The 24,403-nt window shown below is 34.4% G+C and overlaps 1 protein-coding gene across 1 annotated transcript in view; it reads left to right on the forward strand.

The window, feature by feature from the left end:
- mbo (Nuclear pore complex protein Nup88) overlaps nt 1-24,403 on the forward strand; it is a 172,856-nt gene that overhangs the window by 104,984 nt on the left and 43,469 nt on the right. Inside the window, exon 2 of the mRNA XM_068767738.1 lies at nt 13,413-13,582. Coding sequence (XP_068623839.1) covers nt 13,413-13,582 — 170 coding nt within the window. The remainder of the gene's footprint in view (nt 1-13,412; nt 13,583-24,403) is intronic.

The raw sequence follows: 24,403 nt of genomic DNA on the forward strand, positions 1-24,403 counted from the left end.
GTGCTGAACGTGAAATTATGACTCCGATGACCTTTTTATAAATTAATGATATCTTTGCAACTTGAATGTTCAAGCTGGCATCGTCCCAGGCACTATGTTATCCAGCTAGAAGTGAATAGACCTTTATAAGCCGTTCCGGATGTAGGCACCATTTGTGTGATAATAATAGTTATTACTATCTAGATAAATGAGAAACGTAGAAAAACCTGCAAGAAATATTGTTAATACCGTTTTGTGTGATAGATATAAGCTATGATCAAAAAGTTTGGTGAAATTGTGATTTAAAACTCCTGGGCTGAGAGGCATATAATTTTTTTTTCCTAGGTTGGTAGGACTGTCTATAACAATTACCAAGAGTCTGTTTATCAAAAACTGAACAATACCACTTAGCTCAGTTCAAGCCATTTTAAACACTTCAAGTCTCGATTTGTGCCAAAATCAGTCAATTACTCGAAAAAATACGTCAAAAACTCGACTCACATCGTTCAGCGACCACCGTACTCTCCTCATTTGGCTCTGGGCGACTCCTGGCTATTCAACCGTAACACTATTTCGACCGTTTCGAGAATCGAAAAAAGCGTTGGCAAAAGTTTGAAGAAGGTGAAATTGATTTAGAAGAAAAAACAAAGAATTCACATTTTACTAACAAATTCACCTTACTTTTTGACCATAGTATTATATTAAACTGTGTAAACCAGACAGCGTTAAAACTAAAAATGCATTTTGTTAAGTAAAAACTAGTTTTAGTGGGGAAGCCACTAACAGATGGCCGTTGAAACTTTAAATTTCTAGAGTAGACACCGCGGTATGACAAACGCAACGTGACGCGTCATTTGACTTTATTAAATTCGTCATAAAACAATGCAAGCAGGCCGCTTGTAACCCGTCTTATTGGAAATATATGGCTCCTCCATATTATTATGTTCATGATGTCTTATGACTGAATTTATGACGATTATGGCGTGAATTAAATGCTGTTGAATAGTCCTAGACTTATGCTACAAATCCAGGCTACGTGAACTGCTACAATTCGTGCTACGTTATAAGCTACGATATTTGCTACGAGAGTACTACGACACGGCTACGGTTTATGCTACGAGGCATGTTACAATTTTTTTTAACGTTAATTATTTATGTACTGCCCTAGTCACGGGTGGATATTTCGGTTCTTTACACTGATCACTCCTGCCTCCCCACGGCTGGTTACTTCGGTATTACATAGCACTTAACCTAACGACGCTAAGAAGCGTACTCGAAAGCTATTAGCAAAAAAGGCCGCGGTAAAACGTCGCGACCTCAATCCGCGAACACCTGTCCTCGTGCACGGAGCGGATAGTTGGGACAACTCCTCGCATAAATCACCCTGCCCCGCCCGTTCACTCTCGGCTGGGCCATTAGCATTTTTTATGTATAGAAATCGATCCGAACACCGGCTAATGCCTCCCGTGATACATTAATATCTTACTTTTTATGAGTCTTCGGTAGCGCTTCTTGAGAAGTAACGTACACTTTGCTTTTTCAAACAAAACTCTACCGCGTTGTTATAGAGTAATAATTTGTTTGGAGAGTACGTTCCCGTGTAGAGGTTGTACGGAAGTTATGGGAGTTGCAGGAGTTGATAATAGGTGGCGCTGGCGATTTTCTTAACGCCTCCATTTTTCTTTCACGGGCACTTTGAGATTAAAAGTTTGGAAAATGAAATGAAAAGTTAGCGAAGCAGTTAGCTCGCTCCCGTATCGGCCGGATCGGGGGATTGTGTTCGGAGATTTTTTTTAACTTTTTTTAAATCACTTCATCATATTTTATATTACTTGCGAGTTATTTCAGTGTTGTTTTGAGAGAGACGATATTTGTGATACTTGTGCTAGGGGATACCACCGTTCTAAAACCAAAGACCAGCACAATAAATGCAAGAATTAAAAATAAATTCGTAACGCCTTTATTTCTTGTTCAAAAAGTTAACAAAACCTTCATGGGCCTGAGTGTTGCATACGTAAAATTCCATGATATATCATAAATCTTCGTTTCTTTAGTTTTAAATCTAAGATGTGATATAAATCATTAAAATTACCTATTTATTGTATTCAAGATTATTTATTCAATCGTAATTTGTGAAACTTGTTTTTTTTTTCATTAACCTGCTTGGTTATATACCTGCTTCGTAATATAAAATATAAATCATATATAGCTAAACTTCATTTAAAAAAAAAACAGCTCTCAAGTTTCTGCCAGACTGTTCTAAGCAGACTAGAATTCCGAATAGGTGGTAACTTACTACATATAATATCAAAATACAAGTTGCCTCCGTTACTGTGAGGGCGTTCACCGCTCGCACAGAGTCTTACCATCTGTTTGATCTCATCTCCGGACAACCAACTCCTATCCAGACTCTCTAGTTGTAGCAGATGGTGAAGTCTGATCTTTACACGGACTTGAACGAGAACACATCTGTTGGTGCTCCTGGCAGTCCACTGTATGTGTAGAGTTCTTTGCTTGTACCATATTCAAATCGATCTTCTATTTTGTGATGTTGACTTTTATTCTACAATATTCTGGTCAACTTACTCATCGTATTTTTTTTTCATTTAAGTTCATCTCTTAGTCATTTAATCGGTGATTATAATGATTTTATCTAATAAAGCTATTTTGATTTCGAGATTTAGGCTAGCCGCTTTCAGCACTCTACCCACTCAAGTAAAATAAATATGTAAATGCCAATAGCTATTCTGTCATTTACCGTTAACAGTCTAATGGTGTATACATATATATATACATGCCTTGATCTTTAAGTTGAGATAGGCAAAGAAGTGGAAAACGAAAGTGTTGTCTCCCTAGTGGGCTATGACAAATGTCATTTTACATTTCTAAGTAGGGATTAAAAATATAAAAAATATATTAATATCTGCATTGTATCTTCCCAAACAAAGCAGGAGGTGCTAGTATAAAAAAGACGGTATAAGTAAAAAAGAGCTCAAAAAATTAAAGGAGAATAATTACGAGACGGTACCCCAGAAGGTAAAAGGAAGGGAGGTAGACCACAAAAACAGTAGGTTGATGACATCAAGCAAGTAACCCGGTCAGAGTTAGAGTGGCTCCAAATGTTGGAATGTTAGAGGTTAGAAGAGGCATTTGCGTCATGCAAATTTATATATACCAAACAAAAAAATGATAACAATATATTTTAATCCTACATTTTAAACTGATGAAATATTACTTCTAAAAATTAATTGTCAAATTAAATTACAAATTACATCATATTTTAAAATTAAAGATATTTCAAATAAAAAAAAACATTCATTTTATTATAATTACATCGTCCCATCGAGCGGCGGTTTTAAATGGCGACAATTTATAGCCGGCGACCGAAACAGACGTAGTTACCGAAGTGCAATAAAACTGCGATTTATATTTGGAAATAAGCTGTTTTAATAACTGATCGTATCAATTCTGTTCTTTTTTTTAATGTTAATGTTTTTAAAGAATATTTCACGCCATTCTTTGGATAAAAATTAAAATGCAGTCTAAATATAATTTAGATGCTAATTGATGGAGGCCAATTGAAGGACTGTAAGTTTGCCAATGCGGTTCAACCACCCTTCTCTGCCGTAAATCATCACCTGTAATATACAACAAAGAGTCTTCTCAGATTTTATCAAGGTCATAAGAGAAACTATTAGAAGGAATAAATAAGTAAAGAACAGATAGTAACGGATATTGTGATAATAGCAATAAATAGCGATAAAACCGTTATAGAATTAAGAAATAAAGGCATACAAAATGTAAAGAAAGCTAAAGATTACAGAAATAAAAATTGTCATGTAGTATTTCTGAAAGAGACGATGGAAGGAAGGCTGTGTAAAAGGAGATAAAGTACGAAAAGGAATGAAAGAATTTGTGATGGATAAAAGAGGAAATAACGTGTGATATTGAGACGGATAGAAGATGGGAGTGAAACAAAAAATATTGTTAAAATAAAATTTGTCACAGAAAGTCCATGTGAACCATGACAGGGGGTGAACAAGAGGTCCAAAATTCTTGATTCGATCTCGTGATTACGAATATATCTGTGGTCCCTAGAGCGTCCATAAGTAAGCCGTAAGACCAATGTCTTATTTACATGAATAAATTATTTAAAAAAAATATTTCAATTTTAGTTATGTTTTGGTATCGTTGTCCTGCGGTTGAAGGGATTATAAAATAGTTTTCTTTGCACATATACGTGTATAAAATATTAAATACAATACTTTGATTATTGTGTACACAAAATATAGAAAGGCCAAATTCTTCGGTGAAATTTAACGTCTATCAGGTTATATCACGAAAATGTAGCTAACTTTTAAATTTGTCACTATACATATCTGCATAAAATTTATATCATACGTTTTATTCTACTCGTAAAAGTTGTGTATAGAGACTACTAACGCCATCTAGTGTCGAGTAGCGTGTAACAATTTAAAACAGCGCAATCTTAATTTATTTTCTTCGATCTAACGTTTAATGATATCTATTAATAATATCAAATATTTTTATAGAGTGATCACTCTGAAATAAGTTAAATTTATTTAATTTTCTTATTAGAATTCGATAGACGGATAATTGCAGTATAAAATCTGCAAGGAAAGATAGTTAACAATAGTTAATTTTAATGTAGTAATCTGAATTTTGAAAATCCCTTTCCTCCTATGATTTCAGGACCTGATCTTATGTCATTGGCCCTAGACAACAGTGCCCGAGACATCGTCTTGCTTTCACATATCGATTCTTAATCACTTAAAACATTATAAGTGAGGCGTCCAACGAACTGGGTTTTAAATATCGATTTTTATCGTTTTTCAAACAGTCTTATTCTAAAACATTAGTCAGCAGTATCTGCTTCGACTGTAATATTGAAAGGATTTATACAGACTTATCTGCCGACCTTCAGTAAGTGCAAAAGGCACTACTAAAAGAATAGGAAGTTAGGTAAAATTGGTAGGCAGCTAGAAACCTACTATCAGTGAATTTGAATTTAAATTGAGGGTAGTTAAAGTGATAACTGCCTCGGTCGGATTATCCGCCGACTGCATTTTTAATCCGCTGAGCCTCGAGGTCAGGTTCTACGACGTAATCTTCGTATCTATGCTATTAGAAAAAATAATTATTTTCATCCTATTATTTTGAACTACCCTCACTTTTATACCCTAAGAACTGTGTTTATTTATTTACTTTATTGGAGGTAGACAGTAGCAAAAGGCAGTAAGAAAGTACAAACTTAGAAGCTTTGAAATGTAAAATTAATTACAGTTGTTACCTTATAACTATCTCACTGAGAACATATAATGATTTATAGTCAAACAATGAAAAAACAAATAAAAATAAAAACATTACTAAACAGGGATCAAAGACTATGGTTTATACATTTATATTATGTTTGTTTATATATATTATGGTTTAAATTGCATTGTATGTACTCAATAGTTTGAAACGAAATTGTTTTTTAAAAGATACGAGAGAGCACGAGAATATATCAATATCACTAACATATGAATTGTGGAGGTAATTATAAGTAAAATATCTATATACACAAGGTAAGCACTGGATATAAATGTAAACCTTTAGGACCTTTTTTTTTGTTGAGGTTGTGAATGCAATAACTTGTGTTTTTTCGGAGCCAAGGGTCAGTTTAACACTTTCAGCCCACTCAACAATTTTACTAAGCGCAGAGTTGGTTAAATCTTGGAGATCATCAGCGCGTGTCGTGTGGTATTATAATACACATAGGACACTGCTGCCAATCCTCTAGATACTTTCTTTATACAAGCAAAATTAATGCAAAGAGTTTTAATTATATAAAAATGCATCCCGGGAATCGAACCTACGATAGCAAGCCCCGATCCTCTACCGCTAAGCTATCACTGCTCTGCGAATGGTATTACGCGTTATTTAGACTTGACGAGAAACGGGCATAAAACTGAAGTCTTATTATGGATAGATTTGATGATGGTTTTTAAACAGAGATTTAAAAACACGTATCGTCTAATATTTTTATTGTATAATATATTTATTTTTATTACATTACTTTTATATAGTCTTCTTCTTCTTCCTTCCCTTTTCCCTTTATTTGGGGTCGGGTCTCCTTATCAGTTTGCGCCAGGCCACTCTATCCTGGGTTGTCTCTACATCAAGTTTAAGGATTTCCAGTTCCTTTCCGATATTAGACCACCACGTAGCTTTTGGACGCCGTCTCTCTCTTGGGAATTCTGGGAGGCTTAAGGCAGTTTTTACCACGTGGTCATCTAGTTTTCGTTGAATGTGGCCATACCATCGCAATCTATTTTCCTGTAATTTGCTGGGGATCGGAGCTACCTTAAACGAACCTCTGATATATTCGTTCCGTATTCTGTCCATTGTAGTGACGCCACCCGACCTTTTAAATACATTGACAGTAAATATAATATATTGAATGTATAGTTCATTTGCTGTCAATGGCTTCAGAAATAATAAATAACATAATAGTATGTCAAGAAAAATGTTTCCAAAATTCGGATTACTACATATTAAAGTTAATTATTGTTTACTATCTGTCCTTGAAGACTTTGTATTGTCAGAAGTTATAAGCCATTATCGCATACCCAATAAAAAAGGGTGATAATGTAACATATTTCAAAGTGGTCGCTGCAGGGTAAATAGAAATGGTAAATCGCACTATTTTGTTCCTGAAAAATAAGTTTATATATTAATATCTTTACAGCTTTTACACTTAATTCGTATCCACCTGTATGTCAAAACTTTAAAATGACCTTTAGATTACATATCTAAAGGTCATTTTAAAGTCTTAATTTTAAGATTTGGAATGTTTATATTTTGAATTACAAAAACACGGCTGATTGATTTATATGTATTTTATTTTATACATTACTCCCAAAGTGTAAAAATTACCATATACAAACCGGTGAAATGTAATTGGTCAATAAATTCAAAATATATAATCAAGTAGGCATTTCAATACGCTTTTGAATTGTTGATGGTTTTAATATTATAAGCAGTAAGTTACCACCGGCTGAACGCTGATCTGTTGAGAAGAGTCGGCCAGAAACTCAACAGCTGACCTCTTTAAATGAAATTTAACAATTTATGATGTTACATTATAACATTAAATATGTAAATGAATCAACAAAACAAGTTTCTCAATAAGATTTACTTAATAACACACTTTTAACTTTAACTAAGAAACGGAGTCTAAGATATCTTGTGGAACCTTATTATATATGCGTACACTGATACCCATAAATATACTTTCAGTGAATCCTAGCAGGACCGCGTGAAATAAAATACATTTTTATTTAAAAGCAGATTATAAAACCTTATCGCGATTAGGTCGTACAAAAAAAATAGAATACGACATTAAAACACGGAACGGCAGTCAAAAATAAATCAGGAGCAATTATTGTTCAAGCACATGGCGGTCGCTAATCTTCTCGAACCGTCTCTCTGGTCACGTAAAACGGAATGTTAAAAAATATATTTATATATATATATATATATATCCGTCTGTCGCACCGATCGCGATACGCGGAACGCGCCCTGAATATTTTAATTTTTATATTATTTTATTAAATATGGAAAAATACACAGCCACTGCCCGTCTGGAGCCACCTTTAATTGTATACCGGCTTAACCCGTACGTGCATCTCGAATTTTAATATCCACCCCGCGTTGCCCGGGGCCTTTATTTTTATTGTACTTGCGGTGAGAAATTTGCATATATAATTTTTGTTCTACATCTCTTAATTTATTTATTCCGACGGCTATGGCGGGGGCGGTGATTTTGAATTGTGAATGTTTGTTTACGTTTATTAACTATGTGGCTCTGTGAAGTTATGCATCTATTTCTCTCGTAGTTACGCTTATTATTATTTAAAAAAAGAATTCCATTTTTAAATTTTAACCAGAGTAAATGCGTCCTTAATGCAAAAGTTAAACTACGAAGTTTCAATTTCATAAATATTTATATTTCAATATGTTAAACACGGCGGTATAAATAATATAGTTATAACAATACACAGATGGCCCCAGAGTCAGTAGGGTACTGACTGGATCGTAAGATGTCTTCCCACAAGGTGCATACGACCTTGTTTAGGTCCTAAAACCTAGGATACAGACCGATTCAAACCGGTCGTATTGAAAATATATGGCGGAAGCATAGATATATATAGCAGTGGATGTCCTGCGGCTGAAATGTTGATCTAAAGTACAAATTGAATAGTTTAGATATGTATGTTCAATTTTATAATTTTTAAATTTACAACTTAAAAGCAAAAGATTCTTTGAAAGGTGATTTTAAATAAATCTGTGTTCTAACATTTGCATGGCAATAGATTTTTAAAAAAATTATTTATACGTCATTATCTTAAATCTTATATGAAAAATAGTGACAAACACGAAAAAATATAACGCCTAAATTTTGTCTTCAAATAATTACAAAATCCTTCATGCGTCCAAGTGTACGCATATGCAATGAAGTTGTAAAAAATATCTTATACTAATAAAATCTTAAGTTAGGATATTACTGTACAAATAAAAAAAATTGCAGTGTCTGTTTGCAGTATTAAAGTAACAGCTTTTTACTACATGCATTTAAATATATATACAGGATATATACCTAAATTACATTTTTTATTGGTCCGTTTGTTTAGGTTAATCTTTGAAATGGCTGGACTTATTTTGAAGGCACTTATGTAGACAGGTAGTTGATGAAATAAGGAGTAGCTAAGGATATATTAATCTTAGAAAAATTATTAATAGAAAATTTTAACTATTTTTTTTTTTGTTAAATTCCATGCGGTTGAAATCGAATAGCTACTTATTAAACAGATCTCATTATAGCATTCAATAGTTTAGTTGATCTGAATGCGTGAAACATGGTTATGCATGGTTGATATAATAATGTACTCATCTATATATAATTCTAAAATCTATATATAGTTCTAAAATCTTATAGCATTCAAGAGTTATTACTTGATCGAAATATGGTTTGTTGACTCATTTACATGATTGATATTATAATGTACACTGAAAATATTGTAAAATTTGTTTTAAAAAAGCAACTGTTGAGTTTTTGGCCGGCTTTTAGTAGATCTGCATTCCAAGCCGGTGGTAGCTTACTGACTGTAATGTTAAAATAATCGAAGATTCATAAGCGCATGTAAATACCAACTTGTATTTTGAGAAACAATTACTAATCTTGGTTAATGTTATACTGTATTTCCTTATAGAATTTATTTTTCGCAATGATAAAGATTATCTGTGTAATACAATTATAAAATAGATTCTATTAAAAATATACGTATGCAGTTGTTTATACAAAAGCGTAAAGCGGTTTAACCTGAATATACACATCGTTAAGACCGGGGTTCGAATCTGTCAGAAGGCTTTTGTTTTCTTATATCCCATCGTTAATGTATTGTTATCAAAAATTAAGGTGTAATTGTCGTTTAAAACTCCTGAGCTTAGTTACGCAAGTAATTTTAAGCGTGTGTCAAAAGTTAGAGCATGATTTGTGTTTTAAAGGTACCAAATTTCGATTGGTATAAAATTCGTCTAAATTTTTGAAAAAAAAAAGCGTGAAAAAGTCTACATAAATAATTTTGCAAGCACAGTATTTGCCTGATTGGGCTCCGTACGACTTTTGGCTATTTCGCAAACTTAACAAGCTAATGCACGGTCACCGTTTTGTAACGATTGAGGAGATAAAAATCAAAACTAAGAAGTGTCGTACTGGAGGCTGGAAGAAGCATTGGCAAAATTACTTTGTATTGGATGGGGATTAGTATGAAGGGGTGAAATTAATTTGGTAAATTAAATAAAGAATGCGTATATATATTAATATATATGTATATATACATAAATATATATATACACTATTGTTCAAAAATTAGGAAGATTTAACGATGTTCAATTACTTATATTGATAAATTTAAAAAATTAATAAAAATTAGTATCTAGCGCGCTATACAGCCATTATTCTATTCTATTTAGCGCGTTTTACAACAATTATTCTTTTCTATCCAGCGTACTTTACAACCATTATACTATTTTATCTAGCTCGCTTTACAATCATTATACTATTTTATCTAGCTCGCTTTACAACCATTATACTATTTTTATCTAGCGCGGTTTACAACCATTATACTATTCTTATCTAGCGCGGTTTACAACCATTATATTATTCTTATTTAGCGCGGTTTACAACCATTATTCTATTTTATCTAGCGCGCTTTACAACCTTGTCATTTGTATTTTTTGTGCGCTTTACATCTAGTAGTATTATAGGAAGGTAGAAATAGTGAGAAAGTTGCAGGATTATATTTAATAATAATAAAAAAAAATCAATTCGGAGACATTTACATAACACATTCATGTAACTGAATTCGTACTGACACGCGATCGTATGTAACTAATTACTATGTTCCTGTCGCAACAAAGCTGGACCATTGGTGAGGAAGAGTTCTCCACACTCGCTCGATACAGATTCGCCACGGCCACCATCTTCATAACCTGAAAAAAGAGCTTATTGGCATATTATTTTTGACCGTGGCATCTGCGATATTGTTTTTGTCTTTGTCTAATTTTTGACACACATTTGTGATGAAACGATTGCAAATATTTAGCGAATGTTTTTATTTCTTTTACGCACTTTTCTCCCTGGACTATCTTACATTCATTTATCAATGTTTTTCCGCGATCTTGTTAATAAATTCGATCTCAATCCTCTTCGTATCTCGTTGACTGTATACAAGCAACATAATGTAGTACGCAAATAAATCATCACCGCCGTTTTAAATTCTTCACGATTAAATTTCGAATATAATCCAGCTTTACGTGCAAACGGAATATTTTAAGAGTAGATTAAGTCGCTTAGTGATTAATCAATTTTTGTTTGAACCTGTTCGCCGCGGGGGTCGCATCGACGAGGAATCTGTGGGGTTAAACCACTTTGATTCTTCCCGATAATCCTTCTAATACACCGCTTGCCTCCCGTCGTTTCTGTATTTAACACTTTATACTAATACACCGAAGTTAAACCGATAATCACGTAAAAGACTTTTTAATTTCCAATTACAAAAATACGATTTGTTCTATCACTTGTTTTGATCACAGAAAAACGTCATTTTTGTTAGCGTTTTGTTGTGTAGTAACACACGCACATACGCAAGCACACAAATATAGACACATATGAATAGCCACGTATCAACGGAAACAAAGTAATGTAATAAAACGGAACAAAGTATGAAATTAGCCGATTTTCTCTTTCCAAAAGTCGATGTGCCATATTTATAGCCGGGTACTGCATAGTTTCTGCCTTCACATATACACTATTTAACACGCACACACTAATACGAACAAATACTTTACATCTCACACACTGACACGAACACATTGCAGCACTGAGGCAATTACCGGTATTAATGTATATAATACGGGTTAAAATATATATAAATGAAGGAATGAAATAAAAATTGCGTATTATACATTGCCTGTAGTGAAATTTCCGATTGCACAGCCCGCGGTACTAATCCGCCAAGGGACGGTTAACTTTAAATTTACGACATAACGTCGTGAAAGTTATTGCCGTAAATTCACGATCGCCGTTATACGTTTGATTTCACACTGCACTACACATGCTAACGTACCGTAACATATATATCAAGCTATATAAAACGTAATTTAGACATTCATTATTAGCAACTTTTAATTCAAAATGATCATTTGTGTAGTTAGATACGAGAGAAGAATATAGAAGGTGCAGAAGAAACAAAAGAAGTACAAATGACGGTCGTATTCAAAAAGAATTTTTTTCGTTAAATTATTTTGATTGAAAACAAAATAAAGAAGATAATAAAAATTATTAGACATAAATTGTACTTCGGCATATATAATCACAGCGATATGCTCGGGATTTTTCTATGAGATTGAATTGGTGACAGTCCATAGATAAACGAAAGTAACTTTCATAGCCCATCGGATTTGTAAGTTAAATTGGGAGTGGTCAGTCAGTTAGTGAGCAAAACTGTTGGCCGTTGAAGCCTTGACTTCTAGAGTGGAGACCACAAACCGGCAAACGCAGGATAGAATGTCCACCCAGAAGGTGGATGCAGGCGGGTTCCAACCATGTTGGAAATTTAAGGAGGAGATCTAAGTCCAGCTGTGAACGTTCAATAGCTGAAATGTTTTTGGTATAGTGACATGAATACATTATTTAAATTTTAAATTGAAATTTTAACACGACTACATTAATGAACATGAAACTTCTCCTTAATAATAAACCATGTGTTGTGTTCAGTTATTATTACAGAACAAGCCTTCTTTTTGTCAAAATTCGTAGGCATTTCGTAGCCCGATAGAGAATAAAAAAAATACTTTATGAAGTTTGAATCCTTATGATTGAGCACATGGTATGTTTTTTCGAAAATCGAAAGATTACCTTTAGTGAATCTAATATAAAAAACAAACATGTTTGTTTTAACGTGGTAAATTTTCTGAACAACAATTTTAATGTAATTTATGTAATATCCCCGATATTCACAAAAGGATTCCAACCAATCGACACGTTGATGTATAGCTAGTCAAAATACACTTGAACACTAGCTTTATAGCATATCGCATTAGCTGAATAGCGATAGCAATTTCTCAGTATAAAATCGCGTCAACTTTTTCAATTTCCTCTAAAACAGAGGCCGTCGACCGCCGCCATCAAACGATAAACGATCATAAGTAAGATGTAAGAGCAAGCGACCGAGGGGGTGGCGTAATGAGAAATAAAGCGAAAAAACGCGACCAGGAAGCGAGTGCCGCGGGCGCTCGCTTTTTTATTGATTAAAAAACTTTCTTAATCATATCCTCGCGAAGCCCGCTGAGGAATAGTTCACGCTATCAACTTCATCAACGATCGGAATACGTCTATGCGTCTTCATAAAACTTTTTTCTTTAATTAAAAAAAAAACCATCGTATTCTGAACTAACAAATGCATTGATTCTTATAAAAATTTGTTAAACAGATATCGTATGTTATCATTGAAGGATCGACATTCTCTAATGGACGCCACTGTACTTAAAAATATTTGTACTGGCCATGTTAAATGTTTCGGAAATGTTTCCGAGGTAAATTTTCGAATCTTTTTTTCTTTTCTACTCTTAGGTGGCTAGGTACAATTTTATTTCCAATCTTTATTTTATTCTTACATTTTCTATCCTTATCTTTAGAGTCTTGTCTTACATTCTATTATTATGTAATAAGTTCTTATACATGTGCATATTATTAATTTTGGTTCAAGTTTTCCTATTTGGTTTTGTTATTTTTTATCGCATTGCTTACCACCCTGCGTGCAAACGGCAGAAATGATGGGCAATAAGTGAACTTGTGATTGTTACAGAAATTGCACCTGGTGTCGCCGCCAGCCTTCAATGTGGAGCGCGTGACAAGCAGCGAGTGCGGCAGCCGGCTGTGCCTGTGGGGAGCGCGAGGAGTCACCATCGCGGAGCTGCCCAGCCGCTGGGGTCGCGGTGGTCTCTTCGACTCCGGCAACAAGACCGTGCTTTGCAAGTAAGTCAACACACAATATTTTGTTTCAGGAAATAATCTGGGTCAAGATACTTTCCTTCTGGGAATTGGAATAGGTCATATGTGATTCCTATCCACTAAACCCCACTTCGGTTGTCTTCAATCCTTGAGGAAGACGTTATGAACCTAAAGAATGAGTCAATGCACCTCGACAATACAAAAAAATATCTTATTTAGTTTTATACTCTTCATTGCGTGTTTACAAAATAACGTATAAAATTATTTAGAAAAGATGTTGGTATTCAGCACTTTCTTTTGATGTATAGAACATTTCATATCTTTTTCTTCTTCTGTTTCTTTCTGAGGCAAATGCGATCGAATCAATACTGATCGAAGTCAGTTAGATGTTTTTATTTAATATTGTATTATATTTATAATATTTATTAAACCTTATTTATTATAAGTATATATGTTATATACGTATGTATGTATGTTTAAGTATGTATATCTATGTGTGTTTATATTTGTTTGTGAATATGTATTTTTTGTTCACGTAAACTACCTATTATTAGTACTTTTACCTTTTTTATACTATGGTTGTCTGTAAGAGATTGCCTTGTGAGATAAGACCGCCCATTGTACTTTTTTGTATATTATTGAAAAACTTATTAACTGTATCTTAACCTGTACAATAAAGAATATTAAATCTGATATATAAAATTCTCGTGTCACGGTGTTCGAACTTGAACTCCTCCGAAACGGCTTGACCGATTTTTACCAAATTTTACATGCGTATTCAGTATGTCTGAGAATCGGCTACTATCTATTTTCCATACCCCTAAGTGATGTGGGTGGTCCACCCCTAAATTTTATTTTTAATTTTTTAGACAATTTTTTTGGTTTTTATTTTATTATGATACAGCATACAAAAATACATACAAACCTAAATTTTCACCTCTCTACGATCAACCCTTATCTTACATTTGTTAATTAAAAACTTTTTTTTTTTTTTTGCAAAACTACGTTTGCAGGATCAGCTAGTAAAAAATAATAAAAAAACAAGATATAAATTATGAGAAACAATTATTAAAAGCATATATTTCTACATAGAATTCGTTAAGGTATCGTGCAGCACTGTACCAGGCCGAGAGCACCTCGCTAATGTAATTCAGAAGATATTTATTAGCACGAAGTTTTAAAGTCCGTACACTTAAAGCAAACACCTGCATACGCGCCGTGATAAGTTCCCGGCACCGCTGGCACGTGAGCATCGTGTATTTTCTACTATCACGGTAAATTTTGTAACCTATTAAGCTCCTCGAAGCGGCTATAATGTTAGCCCGAGGTAACGATTAAGACATAGATTAGTTAAGGTTTTATATCCGCAGAGTAGATATTTCTTTGAAATATATTTTGACAACGTTCGTTTAATGCCTAAATGTCACAATTATTTAAATTAAACGAAGTAAATATGTTTAATATTGTAGTGTCTATTAAAACGAATGTTCAATCAATTGTTATTGTTATACTGACATTTATATAAAAGCTTATAGCTAAGAAACAGTGTTTGGTTGTACCTATTTGTTAACTTTTTATTGAAATACAACAGACTTGTAAAAAAAAAGTTTTGGTAGTACAAAATCCGCAAAGACAGATAGCAAACAATAATTCATTTTAATATGTTATAATAAGATTTTTGATAACGCTTTTGCTTTATATATTTTCGTTAATTTATTTATTTTTTCTGAAACCATTGATTTTTGAATAGGGTATACCTTACATCAATTGACAGCTAGTGAGCTCTACATTCATCAATTTAAAACAATAACAATTTTAAATTAACCAATAAATCTTAATTAGTACTTGTGTTTATTTTGGTGTAATTTTCGATATTGGTACTATTAAAGTCACTTTTTTTATTATTAAGATCTAAATTCCACAGACATTAACACCCGTGCTTTTCTTTTAATTTATTTTTACTCACGTTTTAGCATGTTTCAGTGTTTACTTAGTCTCTTGATCTATTTTAACGACGCTCTAACAATGTCCAGGTATTAAAAGTTTATCGTTGTTTTAAACATGAGTAATGACCGTCTTCTCAGAGGAAAAACAATAGTAGGCATTAAACTTTGATCTAATCATCTGTTTAATTATCTGTGGCGTTCGCGCTCTCAGTCACCACTCTTTTGTACATGTTATTAGGCGGCTATATCTCGCGATTTGCATATTTCGGCAGTAAAATTAATTCGAAGATTTGCCCGCATCCAGACGGGGGGGGGCGTCTTGGCGGGGGGGTGGGGTAATGTTTTTGGATTTGTGCATCGGGATTGAGCTGCGCTAATATGAGTTGTGGCGAGACGCCGGCTGCCTCCGCGCTTATTTATTTCAATCTACCCACAGTAAATGAACTGGTTTTTTTTATAATTTTAAATTTCGAATTGGCTATGAATCTTGGGGCCTTCCCAAGCCCTTTTGGTGTTCTATATTCGATATTTAAAATATTGTTTACGAGCTTAAGGTTTGGAAACATAGATAAAATCGGGTTTCATCTCAACGGACTCAATTTACCAAGAATTGCTACGTTGATAACACTCTGAATAGTTCATCAAGGTAGACTTCTCTTGGCTATATTGACTTGTTCCATCCGGAACGCTTCGTCTTCAGTTATCGTTTAATTTTGCAATATTTGCAAAATATAACAATGCCGCATCTGCGAAATTATTTTTATAATTCTTGAGTAAAAGGAATGAATATAACTTTTTAATGCATAATTTTTATGAGGTTAAAAAGAAGGGATATTGTTGGAAAGTTCAGTCCTCAAACGAGGTATAGACAAGAAGAAATGATGAGATCCGTAGATGAACGATGATGAAACCGAAGATGACAATTTTTACCTTTAAAATTTACTAACATTTTGGATTATAGTTTTTGATATTTAAAACAATTTTGAAATTATCATTTCGGAAGGACATGTCTATACATTCAATCCTGTTATAATAATAAAGTTTTATTACATTCCATACAAATGATTTAAAATTAGTAATTTTAAATAATAGTGTTAATAATTTTGTACTAAGTTTGTATGGACCTCCTCAGGGTAAAAGCCTCTTTAAAAGCTTTCCATTTTTCTTAACTTTGGTATTTTGTCTTCCCTAAGATTAATATATAAATTACAAAGTTAAGCCGTGGTAGACCAACAGTGGAGGTCTGGGATTTATGAACGTAATTCCCGGGTTTGAATGCCGTATACAATCTAATATAATTCATATTTTGTGTATTACTTATACATGATTGCCACTGGTACTAAATAAGTTTCTGGAGAATGAACAGCTGCGTACTCTCCGTACCATTATACCACACTTCAATCGCCAACCGTCTACCAAGCATGGCGATTATGGTATATCTCCATATAAATATATTTGGGAGAGGCTTAACAACCATTGTTTTATGTCAAACTAAAGAATATAATAATGAAGAACCTAAATTTATTTTTATTTACATCATATTAAACTTTTCGCACTAATGCTCACAGTAAAACGAAGGGAAATCGCTTACTTAGGACACGTTCTTCGACACCAACGATACAATCTCCTTCAACTTATCATGATGGGAAAATACGCTGGTAAAAGGAAGGTTGGTAGGAGAAAGAAATCGTGGCTTCGTAACATTAGAGAGTGGACCGGAATCGCCAGCGCTGCTGAGCTATTACGCAGAACCAAAAATAAGGAAGAGAGCAGGAAGCTGATAGCCAACCTCCACTAGTTGGAGAGGCACTTCAAGAAGAAGAAGAAACTTTTCTAGTATTCCTCTCTTAGCATACACAAACGAAGAAGCTATATATAAATATATATTTAAAAAAAACTTAAAATTAGTTATTCCATCGGGCTTAACTTAACGGCTAATTAGCATTTCATCCTTGCCTCTAACTTTTAAGATCAACATTACTTGTAAGCCCCATTTACATCCAACGATACGTTAACGACTTTTATTATTATTATAACATAGAAGAAAACAAAAGAAAGTTATAAAGTATAGTGGAGACAAGTGACAAGAACCTACAAGGTGGATAAACGATACTAAGGTCGGACGTCTACTGTTTGATATAAATTTCCCCCATAGCCTACCAATGGGGTCGCTTGAAATGGCCCATCCGTCAATCTTAACAAAGTTGCCTGTCCACCTTATATATGGATAAGAAGATGTATACCGACGCGATAAGAAGAATCCTTATTCTTCTTATCGCGTCGGTCTACCTAGAGGATGCCCTGCCTGCTGCCATTTCAGACGAGCAATTCTTTGAGCTACGTCGGCGTTCTTAGTTCTTCTACGGATCCTCATTTCTAATTCAATTTCGTAGCGAAACTCCGATCATTGACCTCTTTGCTCTATAGATGATCTTGAGCCTTCTCTTAAGGCCTGTTGTAAGTGACCGCGTCTCAAGAGCCGTAAGGCTTTCGAAAGTAGCTGGATGTGGATCGCTTGTAACTAATCCTATTGGAGGTCTCTGAAAGATTCGAAATAATTGACAGTTGAACGCAGTCACACGTTGGTACAATTCTAGATTGTGTGACCACTTTACTTCAAATGGTCGTCTTCGTCAATCTTTAAATCAGTGAATGGATTTACTGGAGTAACAAATTATGATATGTTAAAAAGTATATCAAATTACTTATATCTTTGCTAGATTTTTTTTATTTAATGGAATCAGGCGTTACCGCGCGGAAGTCCATCCTAAGTAAGAAAAGGACCAATATTTAGCCACTTCCGCACATGCAGTGGTAGTCGTGCAATGAAATGCACCGCCCGTCAGCCCGCCGATAAATGCGTATGCGGCAAACAATGCGAATCACACAACCGCCACCGCCAAATCACTCAACACGTGTTTCACCCCTCCACGGGGCATCTTCAGGAGTTATGTTACACCGATTAGTGCCAAACACAGATTAGACACACAGATAGATTTTTTTTATTTTTAACGCATTTCTAAGTAATACACTTTATTGTCAATTAAACGTTAACGACACGACGACGACTTTTATTGTCGTGAGTAATAAAAGTCATCAGCGGCGTAGACTTATGATAATAGCAGATAAAAGGCTCACTACACCGCCGCAACGCTAATATTAATCCTTACAACTAATATTAGCAATAAACAGCGCCCTCCAGCTAATTATGCTAAGACGTCTGGAGCATCACGTGACTGCAGGGAAGATTCCGCGCTGCATTTTATATCGGATATCAAGTGCGGTGTTAAAATTTATCACCGGTGATAACAATTGTCGGTTTTACAAACCTGATCACGGTGTTTAATCTTTCGGTATATATCTCACCAACATTGACAGTAGGTTTTAGTGTCTTCAAGTGTAGCAATTGTATAAAGTAGGTGCTACGCTTGAAACTGTAGACGTTTATATATACCTGATACAAATCGTCCTTCTTGGTAAGTCTTTATCGAAAAGAGATCACTTGCTAAATCCAACTCAGATGTGCAGCGTTTTGACCAATGTGTGTTGGCAGTGATGATATACGGATCCGAGACGTGGTCACTTACTACGGGCCTCGGAAGGCTCAAGATCACCCAGAGACCAATGAAGGATTCTCGAAGTTTCGCTTCGAGATCTAATCATAAATAAGGAGTTCCGTAGAAGAACCAGGATCACCGACGTAGTTCAATGAATTGCTCATCTATAGTGGCATTGAGCGAAGTACATCGCTCAACCGATGGACGTTGAAGTGGAAGGCTCTCGAGTGGCGACCACAAGCTGGTAGACGTGGCGTGGGTAGGCTTCCTGATACCGATCTTTGGGAGAGAGGAGTATGACTTTCAGAGGGCGTTTATCGACTAAAAAGAAGAATAGGAGACGCTGCTCTTCTATATAAGGCTATACAGGGTGATTAATTATACATGTAAAACCTTTAAATGGGGTCAATGTATACCTATTTTCGTGTCAATTATTGTATGATATATTTTATCCAAAATCCAATGGTTTTAAAAAAATTGAATAACGCAAATTTAAAATTCGAGTTGCTACATATTAAAATTAACTATTAACTATAGTTGAAGACAAGGTTTGGCCAGACGCATTCCAATAAATTAACGTAACATTTGTCAAAGTACATTATACAGGATGATTGGAAATAGGTGTCAGTGTTAAAGCTTTTTAACTAATGAGGTACATTTATTTACTATTTGTCCCTGCAGGCCAGGCTTGACAGGTTGAATTCCAATAAAAAAATTATGTAACATATATCAAATTGATCATATTAGACAGAGTTATTGGAAATGGGTGTAAGAGTTTTAAAAGGTGTTTGTTGACAATTTTTTTATAATTTACCCGTTTTAAAACTTAACACTTATAACAAATCACACTTACAGCGTTTTCTTATTATTTTTATTTTCTCTCGTTCTCCTATTTTAATCTATGACAGAGACTTGAATTACGAAATATAATTTTCTGTATTTTTATTCTTTCATCCTTCACTAAATCTAGTATTCTATCTTCTTCCTTCCTTCACAGTATCTTTCACTATATAACTTTTATTTACAATCTGTTCACACATCGCCTTCTATCCGTCGCTACATTTCTTAGAATAATACTTTTTATGTGCCAGTTGTTTTTTTTTTATTAATTCTAATTTGTATCGCTAGTGTTTTTTTTTATAATATTTATTTTTCGCTTAAACTAAACGCGGACAGTTGGGAGAGGGTTGCCGCTATTTGATACGGATCTTTCTTCTCCCAGCTGCGAGGCACGACAGCGTTTTATAATTTTTTACTATATTTTTTTCTTACACAATTTTCACTTACGGGTAAATACAGCTAAAATTTAGACATATTAACAATACAATTTGGAATACTCAATTATATATTAGTTGCTACTGTGTCAGCTGTTAAAATTTGATTTCTTACGACTATATCACAGATATTTACCAATATTACACGACCTTATGTTTTGTTAAAAGTTATGACTTTCTTACCTCCTCGCAGTATTGTATCTGTGTAGGTATCCTGCTCTGTATGTACAGTAACTGTAATCATGTTTAACAGCCTTACTTGTAAGTAGACATTATGCATTCTAACCAAAGCCTTCTGTGTTTAGTTTTACTGTAGCAAGAAGTCAAAGGCGATAAAATCAAACATCCATTATTTTGCAGACGGTCGTCAAACAAAATCCTCTTCAAACATTGAACGGACGGTCCTGCCTCGAGACACACGCGTGTATTTATCGTTTAAACAGCCTTAACAGAAACTAATCAATTAGGAATTGATATAATAATTCAAATCCTTGTATGTTTAAAACATTTAAAGGAATCAGGCGTTAAGTCCATCCTAAGAAAGAAAAGGACCAATATTTAGCCACTTCCACACATGCAGTGGTAGTCGTGCAACAAGTGCACCGCCCGCTGATAAATGCGTATGCAGCAAACAATGCGAATCACACAACCGCCACCGCTAAATCACTCAACACGTGTTTCACCCCTCCACGGGGCACCTTCAGGAGCCATGCAACACCGATTAGTGCCAAACACCTTCATCATTATCAACATCCTTATATATTAAAAACACACAAACCTATAACTCATACATTGACGTATAAATATATAGTAGTTGCATATGTAGTCTTATTGAACAGTTGTAACCCAGCGATAGATTGAACCTTCGATCATATGTAGAGTGTTTGACGTCCGAGATACAATGTTATTGCCACTGCTCTGTATCCATAGGATGGGCAGCAACGTTCTGCGCACCCATAATATCACACTGCATTCGCAATTTATTTATCTCCCCATAGATTTCTGAACCCTTAAATGCATGACTTTTATTTAAATTTAAAAAATATATATCTTGCGGATAAGTACACTAAAACGCAGGGAAAAATAGAAAAAAATTATAATTATTTATTAAAAAAAACCTTATGTTGCAGATGTACAACATTATATATATATATATATATATATAACTATTGTATTCATAGTGGTATGTTGCAGTTTTTCATCATTATGCATTTAAGGGTTAAGTGGAGGGCTATGCAATGGGTGTCTATAGGCTAAAACAACGAATCGGCAATAAGATTTATAAATGGAAAATATTGCTACTAAAAATATCGATAAATATATACTTACACAACTAGATGGTAACGACATATTACAATAAGATATACTGTAATTCTAAATGAATAAAAAATAATTGCAATAAAGCGAAATAAGAAAATGCGATCGCAAAAAGAGATTTTTTTTCACAACTATAATTCACCACGTACTTAATCACTTGTAAATCTTTTTATACGTTAGTGACGAAACCTGGCCAGTTAAAAATTAGTTTTCAAATTTCTAAAATTGAACACACCGTTCTTCATTAGCTTATAAATGACGTTTCAGCATGATTGCGGATTAAAATCGCGATTTTTTTTTTAATTTAGTTGCGTTCCAATCAGCTAGATGGCTAAATTATATTAGCATAGCCTTTATTAAATGGGTCAAATTTATTATATTTAAAGGTCAATTTAGGCTCTAGAAAGATTTATATTTGACGATATCAAATTAGTATAAATATGTGTATGTAACAGTAAATAATTATGTCTCTAATAAATGATAGTGAAGATTCTTCATGGTGTAAACATCGTGTAACCATGTCATGAATAACTCTAGCCCATCCGCCAAACAAGCGCGCAACGGTTGAATGGACAGGACATGCATCGTAATCCTTTGACCGCGCCACCGCCTCCCGAACTGAATGATCCTCTAAGACTCAATTACTGGGTTACCCTGATTTACTTGTGGCCGATCCAATTTGTAAACCGCACCCGATCGGAGAAAACTACTCCCCCGCATACCGCAATTGACTTTCAACCCAATACCGCACACGTTTAGGACCAATTTATAAAACCAAAACGACCGACTTCACCTTCCAAGTCGATATTGCCTAGTCATGCGAGTGATGACCATGGAATAACAACAGTTTTAACGAAATAAACTCTAATTCGACGTGCATAAGGTAGGTTTTATAATAGAGGGTGGTCTGATAAAAGACCGTGCGACCTGGACCCCAATTATAGGCCACAAACTATTTTATCTAACACCCGTGTGACGTCACTAATCTGATTAGAATCTATTGGAATTGAAAACGTGGTCGGATATCGTAGGAGGGGACTATCAGGGGGCATTATCTTGTTCTATATTCAAAATATTGTTTTTTTTTTTATTACTGTATTAACATTTCATGACACACTGCAAGTAATTAGTAAATTTGGCGGTGGCGGTTGTGTGATTCGCATTGTTTGCCGCATGCGCATTTATCAGCGGGCTGGCCGGCGGTGCATTTCATTGCACGACTACCACTGCATGTGCGGATGTGGCTAAATATTGGTCCTTTTCTTACTTAGGTATAGGCCTCTTCCAAATATCACCACCGTGACTGATCCTGCAGTTCCTGCGACCAGCGACTACCCATGACTAAGTCTCGGTCTACCTGGTGGAGGCATACCCACGCCGCGTCTACCAGCTTGTGGTCACCACACAATAACCTTTTCCATTTACCGTCGGTTGCACGAACGATGTGTTCCAGTGCAACTTCAGACAGTCAATTCTTCGAGTTACATCGGTGGCGTCGATCTCGCAGCCAAGCTTCAAGCTTATGTCTATTATATTTAACCATGTTACATATTAAAAACGTTGACGAAAGTAAGTTTAATCGGAGGAGAATTACTTTAAAGGAGATGAAATTTATTTAGAAGAATAAATGAGGAATTTACATTTCATCACAATATATATATATATATATATATATATACAGATTCTCGCTTGGGCTGTGCGAGGTCCTGGGTTTAAATCCCGGACGAGCCCCCGAAAATTGTGAGAAGTGATTTAATAACGAATTTGAAGCAGATTTAATAAATCAGAGTTTAATATTTAGTAAATTTTATCTTATTACAGCTACTGTTTTGTTATCTCCAATATATAAGAATATACTAATTTAAAGTAATCTATAACATATATATATATATATATATATATATATATATATATATATATATAAATATATATATGCATTCATATGTACTGTTTGGAATTATCTGTTGGGAAGTTAAAAGGTAGTCTCCGGACGATGTGGTAAAAATCTTAACACTTGGTTACATATTTTGGAAAGATTATATTTTTATTGTTGTTGGACTTGCTTGTATGCTATATCGTCTTAATAGAGTTGAAAATAAAACTAATTCATTATCTGCGTGATTTTGGTCTAAAACAATCACATCTGCGTATCCGTCGCAATCCGCAACCGCAATCTGGATTGATTCGTCGTTCCGGCGCGGTGCTCGCCTTAAACCAATTTGCCAGCTAATCCCATGCCTTCCGACACGGAGTCTCGGAAACTGACAAATTCACTTACGATCTTGATCTTTAAGAGTAGTTTTATCGAATGTCGCCTGGTCCATATACAGCAGAGCTCCCCAAACTTTTTTGTGTCGTAGACCCCTTGCTATGTTTTTCCGTGTTGGGTAGACCCCCTACTTACCTGATATTGATTTCCTGTAAATTTCTAACTGTAGTGAAGTTTAGTGTTAAAAACTTAAAGTAAAAACACATGTTAATTTATATACATTTATTAGGTTTTTACAAGTTCAAAATGTATTGCGACCACAAAGCGAATACCAACATCCTACAACTTACACAATTTTATAAACATATATAATATTTTTTTTACTTCTTAGGTACTTTTATAAATAATGTAAATGTTTTAATATTATAAGATATAATGTTGTAAGTAAATAGGTAATATCAGTGTATGTGTTGAGATCCACTATCGTGGACCCCCATTTTCATTTCATGGACCCCCAAATTTTTTTTCGCTGAAGTAGACCC

This window comes from Battus philenor, unplaced genomic scaffold, assembly GCF_028537555.1.
Source record: "Battus philenor isolate CCGP_79_NKW_IND1 unplaced genomic scaffold, ilBatPhil1.0.hap1 SCAF_23, whole genome shotgun sequence".
NCBI classification, from domain to species: domain Eukaryota; kingdom Metazoa; phylum Arthropoda; class Insecta; order Lepidoptera; family Papilionidae; genus Battus; species Battus philenor.